We start from the raw sequence: 13527 nt of genomic DNA on the forward strand, positions 1-13527 counted from the left end.
TGCCTTTCTATGTTTTGTAGATAAACACTTTGGTGCCTTAGCAGTTGAAACTAACACTCAGACGTCTCCGAACATCCGCTTGGCTAGATTGCCACCCACAACAAGTCCTACTTTGCCGCGGCCCAGGGTACCTGGAACGTGCTACAGGACGTGAGCGCTGTCCTGGACGACAACCTCCTCGGTACGATCCTACCATGCCATGCCCTGCTCGGGTGTAACGGAAGCGTGTGTCGTGTGCTGGCTTCTAAATTGGGTGTTTGTTTTGAAGGCGCGCTCCTGCCGCTGTCGGTGACGACGGTGGGGATGTTGTCACTCATCCCGGGCCTCATCGTGACGGGCGTGATGGAGGACGACTACTACCTGCTCGCCGGCTTTCTCTCCTACTCGGTTCGTTCCCTCCCACCCCTGACCGCACGGGGCGTGTGTGCGTTTTGGTGTGCGTTTGCGTGTGCGGTCGCGTGTGGTGACCTGACCCTCTCTCTTGGTGATGTGCAGAGCGGGTGTGCGGTGATGGCGCAGGTGCTGCAGGTGATCGACAGCGCCGCGGTGACGCTCATCCTCTGCTTCGCCGAGAAGCCCGAGATCCTGGAGGCCAAGTACCCGCTCCTCTACGCCCGCTTCCGATCCCTCTGCGACCCGCCGCCGCCACCAGACCACCCCGACAACACGCACCAACCGCTCGAGCCGTAAATAAAGAGAAATTGAAATTAATATTGAAAACGCAAAAATTATTTGTGCAAAAGATAAATAAATGTTTGTGGTTCGCTCAGAGCTGGTCGCGGTCTCCGCGCTCACTTTCGTCCAGGTCCCAGTCGACGGCATTGCTGTTGGCCGCGCCGGCCCACCGGCTCCGGCGTCGCCAGGCCAACACGACGCCGGCGACGACGGCGGCCAGCACCACGACGACGGCCACCGGGATGGCCACCGCCACGCCCACGATCAGGCCCACGTCGGTCGACGACGACGACCCGTCCGACGACCCGCCCAGCAGCACGCCCAGGCCCAGGCTCGGATCATACACCACCGACTTTTCGAACGGCGGGAAGCCCAGCTCCAGGAAGTAGCCCGACTGATTGTTGGTGGCGGTGAGATTGTCGAACACGAGCTCGATGCGGCCGAGCGTCGTCACGTCGCCGTCGATGACCGCCGCGTTGAGCACCTCCAGCTGGGCCACCACGCCGTCGTCCGAGAGAGTGACGAAGAAGGTGGTCATGCCCGCGTGCGGCGTGTTGCGCCGCCGGGTGATGCGGCTCGGACCCGACAACGATGATGACGACGACGACGACGCCGAGGCGAGGTCGGAGAGGCGGTAGCGGAGCGAGAAGCCGTTCTTCTGGGCGTCGGCCACGCTCGCGGTTGCGCTGGGCGACGAGGCGGTGGTGAGGCTGAACGACCACTTGACGCTGCCCCCGCGCACGGTGAAGTCCACGCCGGCGAACGACACCGCGCGGTCGCTCGCGTAGTAGGTGTACGACTGCACGAGGCTCGTCTCGGCGTCGATGTGGGCCGTGTAGGCAAAGGTCGACGTCGTGGCGTTGCCATTGCTGGGGTCGGTCGTGTTGGTGACGGTGCGGGTCACGTTCAGCCCGTGTAGGTCGGTGAAGCCCAGCTGGAGGCCGCTCAGGCTCAGCTGCACGCCCACCACAGAAGAGGCGTTGGTGGCGTCGGAGGAGCTGGAGATGGCGACCGCCGATGAGCTGTCATCGAACGAGGCCGTCGTGTTGGCGGTCAGGGGCGCCACCGATGCAACGGGCGACGGAGACGACGATATCGCGCAGTCGTCTGTTGTGTTGTTTGTGTGAGTGCCGTGTGTGTCGTGTTGTGTCGTGTGTCATGTGTCATGTGTGGCGAAAGTACTCTCTCGGCCTGTGCTCTGGGCGGAGAAGATCTTGACCAGCGTGGGGGAGCCCACCTGCGCGCAACACGACGCTGACGAGGCGCACATAACGCCTGCCACACGAAAATCACATCATGAAAGTTTTAGAAAGAATTAAAAAACGTCCAATCAACAAGGCTACAGGGAAGTGGTGCCTATCGCCGTGGCCGATGTGGTCTTGACCGTGGTCGTGGCGAACTGCCTCCAAGATCCGCCATTTGCGAACTCGATTCCTGTTGGTCAATAGGTTAATGAGTTGATCAATTAAGTGGAAACGCGTTTGGCCTACAAAAAGCAGGTTTGTTGCTCGTACCAGTAGCGCCGCTGCCCGCCGTAATGTTGAAATTCCTCTGTTGCGACAACTTGGCCGTCGCCCCTACAAACCGAATCCCTGATCGTTGTCGTTGTCGTGTTACAGAGTCAGTAATGATGTTGCGTTGCAACTACAACCACGTGCAACACCACCAACAACAACCATGCAAAGAGGAGTGCTCACCTGTGCTCGCCGCCAAATTAAAGGTTGACAACGCAGTGGTTGTCCACACGCCGGTGGAATTCAGGACCACGCCTGCGCGCACATATGTATCCATTGATGTGTTGTTTTAGTGCTGATTGAGGGCGAGAGAAAGAAAGAAAGAAAGAAAGAAAGAGAACCGCGTACCCGTGCTCTGATCGCTGGCCTGAACGGTCAGTAGGCCGTACTGGCCCCATGAGCTGTCAGCGCCCAAGTTCACTCCTGTGGGCGTGACAAGGTCATCGCGATCAGCACCGCGTGACGCGTGTCGCGTGTGCAGAAAATGGTAAGGCCTTGGCTTGGGAGGGGGAGGGTACCGCTGCTCGCGCTGCCAGACACGGTGAGGTGGGAGTGCGGGATGCGAGGTCCGTCCTGCATGTGGAGCCACATGCCGCCGGCCGACATATCCACAGCTGCAGAGGAGCGAGAATGGCCACACATAAGACATACACTCCTTTTAATATGAACATGGATGTATCCCAACCTGCAATCTGATTCGGCGACGATGACGTCACGCTGATGTTGTTAATCCCACGCTGAAACCACCGGCTCGAGAAAGAGCCGGGACCGAACCTGACTCCTGCAGACACGAGCAGGAAGACCGAGAACGATGAATTTAACGTGCTGTGGGCGAAAAGAGAGAGGGAGGGAGGGAGGGAGAGAGAGAGAGCGCGCGCGCTGTACCCGAGACCCCATGCGTCGCAACGAGCGTCGTGTTGCCGTATTGCTGCCAAACGCCGCCCGCCAAGTCCACCAGTGCCTCTGTGCCGGGAAAATAGAAAGGAAACAAAGCGTCGTCAAAGATTGGTGCAGGAACAAGACGAGTTGTTCGGCCAGGTGAACGGTACCTGTCACCGCGGTGTTGCTGATCAGCACATTACCGCTCTGCACCCAGACAGCATCTGCAAGTATCGCGATTGCTGTACATTGTTTGGCAACACACAGGCACAGGAGACCAGTTGGGTGAGACAATGAGGGCGGCAGGGGTTTGAAAAATACAATGAGCGACGAACCGCTTGGGCCTTGCACGCTGTCGAAGACCACGTCCGAGGACTGGTTGAGTTGCCCATCCGCGTCCACCACAAGCCTCGCTGTTGTTTTGAACACAACGGAACAGAATTAAAAGTGCAATAATACAGAGCGGGGGGATATTGTTGGTCCTAGGACACCCGGGGTGGGAGAGATCGAGTGGTGTGCAGCTCGTGTGTGTTGTGCGGTGCGTACCACCTTGGAGCACAAGCTTGCCCAGCTCCAGGACGAGCGTTGAGGAGTTGGCGACGGTCAGCCACTCGCCCGAATGCACCACCGTCACCGTGTCCGCATCGGTGGACCCAAGCCTGGTTTTTAGGGGGGGGGGGCGAAGAAATTAATATATCCTGGCCAGTTATATAACGCTATTCGGGACCATGAGCATTTCCGGCAGGAGCTCCGTAAATCTAACTCCGCCCGTGCACGGGCGTGGGTGGATAAACAAAGATGAAGACGAAGAAAAACAGAGGAAGAAGAAGGGTTGGGGCACCGGAGCGTGATGGTGTGGTTGAGTTGGGTCGGGACCTCTTGATCATAGACGCCCGGCGCAACGTCGACCACCTCGCCATCGGCTGTCGTGAGGGCAATGCCGCCAGCTATGGTGGTCGAGTCGCACGAGCCGGACAAACACACCGTGCCTGCACAGATGTAAAACGTTGATGTTGATGCCACCCGCACAAGAAAATTTTAATAAGTGCATTGTTGTTTGTTATCATGTTATCTCCTACGTTGTGTGTGTTTCGTACAATTTACTGCGTCGGAGCCACAGGCACCAAGACCCAGAACCAGCAAGAGAGCAGCCACCACGCACAACGGAACCGTGGCCATGATCTTGTGCTTTCGCGGGCGTCGGAAAATACTTCGCCGCGAAGGGGAGAAGAGAAGTCGGTCCACTCTGCAGAGCTCCCCAAAACTCTTCGGGGTATGCTCCTTGCGTCACCATTTTTCGGAGTTATATTTGACCAATCACAGATGCAACAGTGTTTTCACCGTTTTCTGCAGGTAGAGGATAGGAGGTAATTCCGCTGAATTTTGTCTTTCTTCTTGGCGTGCCATTCGCGGGAACACATAATTCTATGTTGTATTTATTAACATTTTAGCGTGGCACTAGGTGGGAGGGAAGAGATGGGAGGTGAGGGGCGACGGAGCAGAGGAGAACGCGAAAGCAGAGTACTCCGTTTGGGTGGTGAGGTGGTCTTCGTCGTCCGGCAGAAGAAAGTCGTGCCAGGACTCACCAAAGGCGGCCACATCAGCCGGCGGGACGTGGTGGCCACCAGTGGTGGAGGTGGTGTGGGCCTCGAGCTCCGGCGACTGAAGCGCGGCGCGCAGGGCCAGTTGCTGGTGGTCGACGGGCATCAGCGGTGGCGGCAGCGGCGGTGGTGGCGGCCGCAGGGCTCGCCCTGAGGGCGTTTGGCCGGCTGCTGCTTGTGCCGGCCTGTCGTGGAGGCGCACATCTTGCCACTCGGCCCTCTCTTTTCGTTGCGCCTCTGTGTGCGCGCGATCATCGCGCATTTGTTACTCTTGCGTCGTGTGTCGTGTTGTCGTGTGTGTGACAGAACGGTTAAACAGCTTCGCGCACCTTCAATAGAGTACGGAAGGTTTTCCACGCCCAGCACTTGATCGACGCAGATCACAGTGTAGGCCAGCTGCGGGGCGCGCTGATGCGAGCAACAAGTTACTAGTGAACGCGCCACGAACCACTCACGAGGTGGCCTTGTCGTGTGTCGTGTGTCGTGTGGAACCTTCTCGTCGGCGCTGAAGAAAAATTGACTTCGTGCCACGATTGTGGCGAGGTTGCCTCCCTTGTACTCCAACTGGTGGCAGCACGGAACGATCTCACTGAGCCCCGCCCGCGACCTGTCACACGCGGCCCCGCGCCGATCGTGGCTCGTCCGTCAGCTCCTCTCTTTCTCTTTCTCTTCCTCTTTCTCTTTCTCTCTCCCGTGGCCGGCCACAATGCGCGTACCCGTTGAGCCACGCATCGAGGAATCTGTTCTTGTCGTGCCGCGACACGACCCACACCAACTCCCGACCGAGCAGCTCGGCCTGTCACGCACACACGGCACACGCAACACACAGTCACGCACACACGGCACACACGGCACATGAGCAACAGTTGGTCTTCGTTGCGCTGGTATTGGTTGCGCGTACCATGGAGAAGCCGGAAACGCGGCAGAACTGATGGTTCGCGAATACGGCGCTGCTGAAGCCACGGCTGGTCGGGCCTTGCGGGTGCACCTTCAACACCACAACCGCCTTTCTGCACGCGGGTCATATATATATATTTTATTATATAACATCGTACTAAATGAAACGAAAACGAAAACGAAACTTGAAAATAAAACGACGTACTGGAGGTCGTCGACAACGAAGCGTCGTGAGGAGAAGTCGAAGTGTCGGAGGAAGGGGAAGCACCAGAGCATCTCTCGGCCCAGGCCAGTCTCCACTTCCGCGGGCGCGCCGGCGTAGCGAGCGCCAGCGCCATCACCACCCACCACCCGCATGCCCTGGAACGAGTCGCCCATCGCCCACGACCCTGGTGGAGACGATGATGGCGATGATGATGCTGATGACGATGAAGTGTCCGCGGAGGTGAAGGTGGTCGCAGCCAGAGCGGTGGTGGTGGCCGCAGGGCTGGCGCAGATGCCGTAGCGCGACGCGGCGATGTGGGCCAGCTGGTTGCGGAGCTGGGAGTTGTCTTCTTCGAGCTGCGCCACGCGCCGCTGCAGCTGGCGCAGCACCTGGTGGGTCGATTGGCCGTCTTGCTCATGATGGTGATGATCACTACGATGATGACGATGGTGGTGTTCCTTGCACTGCTTCGCATTCTTGCGCATCTTCTTCTGCATGCGGCACATCTGGTCGGCCATGGCGCGCATGTCCTCCTTCAGCCCCACGATCGTGTCGACCAAAAACGTCGTCGTCCTGCCGCCCAGGCCGGCCGCGCCATCTTCCGCGGAAATCGTTGCATCGGCGCCAAGAGGCGTTGCATCAGCGCCGAGTCGCCGCTTGGCCCCTTTCTGCGCCGGTGCAGGCGACTGCGGCTGCAGTTGTGGCTGTGGCTGTGGTGGATAGGCGGCCGGCAATCCAGAGGCGATGGAGGCTGCGGGAGGAGCGTCGTTGGGGACCTGTTGCGGCAGGATCTTCACCGGTGTCTCTCCTGCCCACAAGCCATGAGTGAGGCGTGGCCCTCCAGCTCGCACAATAAAAAAAATGAAATAAACAGAATAAAAATAAAAATAAAGGGATACCTGCGGCAGACGAAGCCTGAGAAGCCTGGCGAGAGGGGCGTCCGCGCTTGCAGGGCGGCGGCAAGAAGCAGCGGTGGGCCAGGTTCAACCGCACGCATCGCTCGCACGGCAGTTTCCTGTGCACCCCCCACCCATAACCCTCTTCAGCAGGAGGGGGAGAGGAAGAGAAGGGTTTTTTCTACCTGTCACAGGCGGTTCGTGCCAGGCGGCATAACGCACAGCTCATGCCCTCTTCACTCATCGATGGATGCAAGATGAAGGCAGTGCTTCTACGTCTGCGTACTTCTCCTTCTTGCAAACTCCGAACTGACAACCACTGCGTCAAAGAAAAAGAAAAATTGCAAACACAGGTGAAATGAGCTTGGTGTGGTGTTACACCTTTGTCTGGGTGACGATGCCAACATCACGCCAAAGAACATGTCCAAAAAATGTTGTTCAGCAGGACGTAAGTTTCGTTGACATTTCTTGTGCGAATTTAGTGTTGAGGGAAACCACGCGTGCTGTGCGGTAGAGCCCAGGAGCAACCTCACGTACTTCCGACCAACACTGCGCCAATCCTCTCTTCTTTGGCTGCCCATCTTCCCTCTGCTCTCGCCCTCGCGAGGCAGCCGAGATCCTCTGCCTTCAGCGCTCGCAATCTGTGGGCATCATCAGCTCGACCGAATTCACCCCAATTTCATTCATTCATTCATTTTCTGAATCATAATCGCTGCGCAGCGGCCGCTGGGGCGAGTTGATTGGATGGATCCACAGGCGGCAGCATCTCATCCACCGCGGCCCACGCCGCAGCAAGCATCTGGGCGGCTCCTCCACCACCTGGATGCTGCTCACTCCGCGATGCGCGTAGAGAGGATGATCAACGACGAGGGCACCACGGTCGAGGTGGCCTCAACGGGGTCGGGCGAGCATGCGGCGCAGCAGGACCAGACCCAGCGCTCGTTTGCCACCACCGCGACCACCTCCGCGGCCGTGAGTCCGCAGCAGGTTCACAACGTCGCGCCCGCCATCAACACGACCGCGGCACCGCCCGCTGCTGCCGCCGCGCCGCCGCGGCAGGAGGTCGAGCTGACCGATGCCGGCACCCGTCTCAAGCTGCAGGGCAAGCTCGACGAAGGTACGCCACGGCCCAACGAATTTATTATTAAATCAATTTTCTCATTTAATAAATAATAAATAGTGTTTTATTATATAAACAAATTGCTGTACCTTTTGCTGGTGGCCACTGACGTGGCGTGTGCTACTGCGACGCATCGGGGTTTGAAGGAATGTCCAAATACCTGGCGGCCATCCGGGTCAACCCATCGTACGCTCCGGCCTACTACAACATCGCCGTCATCTACTCCGAGCTCAACCGCTACGAGGAGGTGCCGCCCCTCCCACTCATGTGCCTGCGTTTGAAAAAACACACACACCACACACACACACACACAAACACCACTGGCGTAACAACTGATTGGGGTCCAACGCCACCACAACCAACCGCACGTGCAGGCGCTGCAATACTACAACGCAGCCATCCAGCACAACAAGTTCTACGTGGAGGCCTATTGCAACGTGGGGGTGATCTACAAGAACGTGGGCCAGCTCGAGGCCGCCATCACCTTCTACGACAAGGTGCGTGCCTCAATGTCAAACCCACAGCTTTGGTGGGTGGGCGTTTTTTAACTCCGAATTCACGTATGGTGAACTCGTCCAGGCGCTCAGCATCAACCCCAACTTTGCAATTGCCAAGAGCAACATGGCGATCGCCCTGACCGACTACGGCACCTTCATCAAAAACCAGGGCAAGCGAGTGGTAAGCAATTACTATTTTTTATTATTTTTTTAAAACAAATCTATTTCTATCTATCTATTTCTCTATCTAACAGATTATTATGATAATGGCTTATAATATTCTTATCTTGGATTATGACGATTCATTTGGATATTTAGCTCCGAAGTTGGTAAGCTCAGTTAAGGCTTACGTAATGGCGGTTGGCGATCGTGCAGGAAGCAGTCCAGTACTACCAGAAGGCGCTCACCTACAACGTACAGTATGCCGACGCCTACTATAACCTCGGCGTGGCCTATGGCGAGATGGGCTCCTACGATAAAGGTGCTTACTTTTTCGTTCTTCTTCTTTCTTCGTTCTTTTTCGATGCTGATGGTTGCGCTGCAAACATGGTACCCGTTACCTTACCGACATCCAGCGGTCATCTGCTATGAGCTGGCGATCCACTTCAACCCGTTCTGCTGCGAGGCCTTCAACAACCTGGGCGTCATCTACAAGGACCGGGACAACCTCGAGAAGGCCATCGAGTGCTACCGATCCGCCTTGGGCATCAACCCGACCTTCTCCCAAACGCTGAACAACCTCGGCGTGGTATACACTGTACAGGGCAAGGTACACACGCAACACGCGCAACACGCCCCACCGCACACGACCAACGACAAGGCGTGGTCTCATTCAAATATTTTTCTTTATTTATTGAAAACTGAATAATCGACAGCTGGACGAAGCCTACGCGATCGTCAAGTCCGCCATCGATGTCAATCCGCAATACGCGGAGGCCTACAACAACCTGGGCGTGCTCTACCGGGACGAGGGCGAGATCAAGAAGGCCATCGCCTGCTACGATAAGTGCCTCGCCCTCAACACCCTCTCGCGCAACGCCTCCCAGAATCGCCTCCTCGCCATGAACTGTACCCAGAGCCCCCCCTCTCGCGCTCACCGCCGGCACCGGCTGATCGTGTTCTCTCTTTCTCTCGCTTTCTTCCCCCCCCCCGCGCGTGTTGTCCGCCATTCGTTCAGACCTGCCCGACGCCGACATTCAGACGATCTTCCAGGCACACAAGGAATGGGGCGAAGAGCGATGCAAGCACGTCGCCATCAGGTTGTTCCCCACTTCCAAATTTATTCGCTATCTAAACATACATTTCCGTATGTCCTATCTAATCTATCTAATCTATCCTGACGATCGGCTGGGGTTCTTCTTTTGTCGTGGCACCGAAAGGTATCGCAACGACCACCAACACAACCGGCTGATCAAGGTGGGCTACGTGTCGCCGGACTTCTTCACCCACAGTGTCTCCTACTTCATCGAGGGCATCCTCAGCCAGCACGACCGGTCTAAGTTCGTTGTCTATTGGTAACCCCTCCCACCCTCTGCCAGTACCCTGTGCGAGTGAGTCGTTATTCTAAACGACACGCACACGCCGCACACACACACACACGCACATTACACTCGGCACACTCATGCAGCTACTCGAACGTGGTCAAGGAAGACGCCAAGACGCAACGACTCAAGCAGCTGGCCCAGGTGTGGCGCGGCATCTACGGCAAGACCGCCGAAGAGGTTTGACCACCATCTCTTCTATTTCTAGCAAAAAGACTATTAATTTCTTGCCTTTGTCCCAAACCAAACATCAGGCTGCGGACATGATCATGGCCGACGAGATCGACATTCTCGTCGACCTGACCGGCCACACTGCTGGCAACCGCCTCGACGTCATGGCCCTCAAGCCCGCCCCCGTGCAGGTGCTCACTTCCCCGCCTGGCTCTCCATTCTGCTGTTCCCCCCCCCTCACATTTGCTGACCATGCATCGACACGACACGACCAACGACACTTCAGGTGACATACATCGGGTACCCGAACACCACGGGGCTGCCGACCATCGACTACCGGTTCGCCGACGCCGTGACGGACCCGCTCGACTCGCAGCAGCGGTACGTCGAGGAGCTCGTGCGGCTCCCCCACTGCTTCCTGTGCTACACTCCGTCCCCCGACGCCGGCCCGGTACTCCAGCTCCCTTTCTCCTTTCCTTTGACACGTAACACACGCGACGTGCACGACACGACACGACACGACACACAGCGGAACTGACGATGCATTATTTGCATTTCTCGTGTGAATTTAAGGTGGCGCCTGCGCCCTGCACCAAGAACGGCTACATCACCTTCGGTTCCTTCAACAATCTGGCCAAGGTTCACCCTTCCCCGGTGCTTCTGTTGTGCGGCGCACTGTTACATTCATTCCTCTGCATATCTTCTGACACCACGGGCAACGACTCGCTGCGCTGCAGATCAACAAACATGTGATTAAGCTTTGGGCGCAAGTTTTGCTTCGAGTTCCTAAGTCGGTTCGTCCCCCCCTTTCAAGGGTATTGCACGGTGCGGGTGGCTCGTGTGGGCTGACTCTCCGAGTGGTGTGGTGTGGTGTGGTGGTTGGGCTACCAACCACAGAGGATGGTGATCAAGTGCAAGCCGTTCGCGTGCGACACGATCCGCAACAATTTTCTCCGGCGGCTGCAGGACGAAGGGATCGAGCCCGCCAGAGTGGACCTGCTCGCGCTTATTCCGCTGAACCACGACCACCTCCAGGCCTACAGCTACATGGACATCTCCCTCGACACCTTCCCCTACGCCGGTATGACCACTTCGTGCCCCCCCCCCTTCATTCTTCGTTCTTTTCTTCGTTCTTCGTTCTTTTATTCGTTCTTTCCTTCGTGTTGACGTTCACCGGCGGGCTCAGGGACCACGACGACGTGCGAGGCGCTGTGGATGGGTGTGCCCGTGATCACGCTCACCGGCGACAATCACGCCCACAACGTGGGCGCCACAATTCTCCAGCAAGTGGGGCACGAAGAGCTCATCGCCCGCACCAAGGAGTCCTACGTCCAGGCCGCCCTGCGCCTCGCCTCCGACGTCCAACGACTGCACGCCATCCGCAGGTATCGCATCGCCATCGTCAGCATGTATGGGTCACGTTCACGATCGTGTATCGTGTTGTGTGTCGTTCCGTGTGTGTTGCACAGCTCGCTGCGAGAGAAGATGCAGAGTTCTTATTTATGCAACCCACGCGAGTTCACCCGCAACCTGGAGGACACCTACAGCCGGCTCTGGCGCAAGCACTGCCTCCAGCACGTCGGTACCACCATCTTTGTCTTACCCCTCCCCCCCACCTTCACGGTGGACCTCTGGATAGGCGGCCGCGCGGCACTGCTGAACTCACTCGCCGCCCGCCGCCTGCAGAGCTGTCCGCTGTCGACAACCAGGGCCAGCCGGCACCGAGCAGCGAGCCGAACACGACCACAGGGCCGGCCAAGAAAGTCAAGATCACCACGGGTACCCCCTCCTTGCCACACTCTTAAGAGGTTTGGTTGTGGCTGTTGGTTCGTCAGCTTACGCCAGGCTCTTTCCTGGTTCCCCTCTCTATAGAAGGCACCGAACTAGACGGCGGCGGCGGCGCTGCGGCTGCAGAAAACGGAAGCCACCGCGGCCCCGCTTATGTTCACCCTGCCCGCTCTCCGTTCTGAGCGCCCCAACCAAAAAGAAAAAACACAAAAAAAACAACAAAAAAACGTCTTTTTCCATTTCCTGGAAATTTGGAAAGAAAGGCAAAGAAACACATAATTAGCATAATATTATTATATATTTTGTGTACGGCGAGAGATGGGACGAGGAGGCAAAGGGGGCAGAGGTGGCGGAGGGGGACAGGGAAAGAAGGGAGGGGGAGGAGCCGGGGCTGGACGAGGCGGAGGTGGAAGCGCTACGCGAAAGTGCCGGGGGTGCGGCAGGCCCCTGCGCGAATGCAATTCGCATCCATGCGCCACCAAAATCCTGTCCCGACACACCCCCACCATGCATGGACCCCTTTACTTTGACCCCCCGCCTGGGTAACAATCCTCTCGCCATCATGTGCTTATTACTCCATTGTTGTCGCCCCACGTCATCAAGACATGGTGCACTACTAAGCTCTGGATCCTTGGGAACACTCGTCCACAACCAGGTGGGTGAGCGAGCAGCAATATCTACCGGACCCTTATCATGGCGGGCACCACCACCATCAGCAGCTGCACCACCACCACCAGGTCACCACGGAAGAAGTCGAGCTGCCGACCAACCGCTTTGCCGCCCTCCTTCTCGAGTACGTTCTTCTCTCGGTCGCCCAACATGTGAAAAAGCTAATGTGTGGTGTGTGTGCGGTGTGTGCGGTGTGTGCGGTGTGTGCGGTGTGTGCGTGTGTGTGTGCGCGCGATCGTGCGGTGTGGGCGGTGTAGCGAGGGCAACGGAGACCATTCAGAGGGTGGCGGGGAGGAGGGCCAGGGTCGCCCGCGGCGCCTGACGGCCGACTTCCAGAAGTTCGAGCAGCACAACCGCCTGCGGATGGACGACGCCATCCGGCGCGGCCTCCTCTTCGGCAAAGTGCACACGGCCGAGGTGCGCGACCACTCCCCCGCGGGCTTCATCGTCGACGTCGAAGTCGCCGACGCCGACGCCGCCTTCTCTTCCACCTCATCGTCTACCACCACCGCCTCGTCGTCGAGCGACGACACCGACGAGGCCGAGAGCGACGGAGCCGCCGCCGCCTCGTCTCATGGTAACGCCCGCGTCTGTTCTCTCGATCGGTGCGCGGAGGCCGTGGTGTGCTGATCTTTTTTTATTTTTTTATTTCTTTTTTTTGTTTCATTTCAATCAACTTTGGTCGGTGGCCACGTTGCAGCGATCAAGATTCGGGGCGTGGTGAAGTGGCACAAGCCCACCATCGCGTGCTGGCCGTCTGTCGAGGAGAGGGTGCGAGGTACGTCGCGTTTTTAAAACACTCCCGCACGCTCGCTCTTTCTGCGATTCCACACGCCTCTAGCAGGCGACTGACCGCACCCGACGCTATACACACACACACACACACACCACACACACGCATTCCAGTCGCCGCAAAGCGGGTGCCTGTCGGGTCACGATTTGGAGTCTACTCAGGCGGCATCTGCGACTACTCGGGTATGCCCCAACGTTTGTTTTATTTTTATTTTTAATGAAAACGCCCGTATATATTGTTATTCACACGCCAACACACACACACACACACCACGACACACT

The 13527-nt window shown here is 57.6% G+C and overlaps 5 protein-coding genes and 1 pseudogene across 5 annotated transcripts; 4 read left to right on the forward strand and 2 right to left on the reverse strand.

The window, feature by feature from the left end:
• Positions 1–303: 303 nt before the first annotated feature.
• On the forward strand, positions 304–690 carry ACA1_221320 (uncharacterized protein; the record flags this gene model as incomplete). Its single annotated transcript, XM_004337296.1, has 2 exons — positions 304–387; positions 496–690. 2 exons carry the CDS (start codon positions 304–306, stop codon positions 688–690), a joined length of 279 nt encoding a protein of 92 aa, XP_004337344.1.
• Positions 691–766: 76 nt separating this feature from the next.
• ACA1_221330 (uncharacterized protein) lies at positions 767–4247 on the reverse strand (the record flags this gene model as incomplete). The annotated part of the gene is made up of 14 exons (XM_004337297.1): positions 767–1782; positions 1858–1912; positions 1944–1950; positions 2019–2109; positions 2190–2252; positions 2538–2612; positions 2708–2803; positions 2875–2970; positions 3075–3152; positions 3239–3292; positions 3404–3481; positions 3615–3727; positions 3910–4057; positions 4193–4247. The coding sequence occupies 14 exons, from the start codon at positions 4245–4247 to the stop codon at positions 767–769; spliced, it is 2025 nt and encodes a 674-aa protein (XP_004337345.1).
• A 279-nt stretch (positions 4248–4526) lies between these two features.
• On the reverse strand, positions 4527–6805 carry ACA1_221340 (annotated as a pseudogene).
• A 717-nt stretch (positions 6806–7522) lies between these two features.
• ACA1_221350 (udpn-acetylglucosamine--peptide n-acetylglucosaminyltransferase spindly, putative) lies at positions 7523–10011 on the forward strand (the record flags this gene model as incomplete). The annotated part of the gene is made up of 10 exons (XM_004337298.1): positions 7523–7784; positions 7934–8034; positions 8162–8284; positions 8367–8465; positions 8660–8765; positions 8860–9053; positions 9160–9352; positions 9462–9543; positions 9664–9783; positions 9912–10011. 10 exons carry the CDS (start codon positions 7523–7525, stop codon positions 10009–10011), a joined length of 1380 nt encoding a protein of 459 aa, XP_004337346.1.
• A 77-nt stretch (positions 10012–10088) lies between these two features.
• On the forward strand, positions 10089–11966 carry ACA1_221360 (udpn-acetylglucosamine--peptide n-acetylglucosaminyltransferase spindly, putative; the record flags this gene model as incomplete). The annotated part of the gene is made up of 8 exons (XM_004337299.1): positions 10089–10187; positions 10283–10447; positions 10570–10635; positions 10894–11077; positions 11183–11405; positions 11466–11578; positions 11683–11775; positions 11869–11966. 8 exons carry the CDS (start codon positions 10089–10091, stop codon positions 11964–11966), a joined length of 1041 nt encoding a protein of 346 aa, XP_004337347.1.
• A 136-nt stretch (positions 11967–12102) lies between these two features.
• Positions 12103–13463, forward strand: ACA1_221370 (uncharacterized protein; the record flags this gene model as incomplete). The annotated part of the gene is made up of 5 exons (XM_004337300.1): positions 12103–12326; positions 12440–12577; positions 12711–13030; positions 13154–13231; positions 13360–13463. The coding sequence occupies 5 exons, from the start codon at positions 12103–12105 to the stop codon at positions 13461–13463; spliced, it is 864 nt and encodes a 287-aa protein (XP_004337348.1).
• Positions 13464–13527: the final 64 nt, after the last annotated feature.

This window comes from Acanthamoeba castellanii, assembly GCF_000313135.1.
Source record: "Acanthamoeba castellanii str. Neff unplaced genomic scaffold scf7180000084758, whole genome shotgun sequence".
Classification (NCBI taxonomy): Eukaryota; Discosea; order Longamoebia; family Acanthamoebidae; genus Acanthamoeba; species Acanthamoeba castellanii.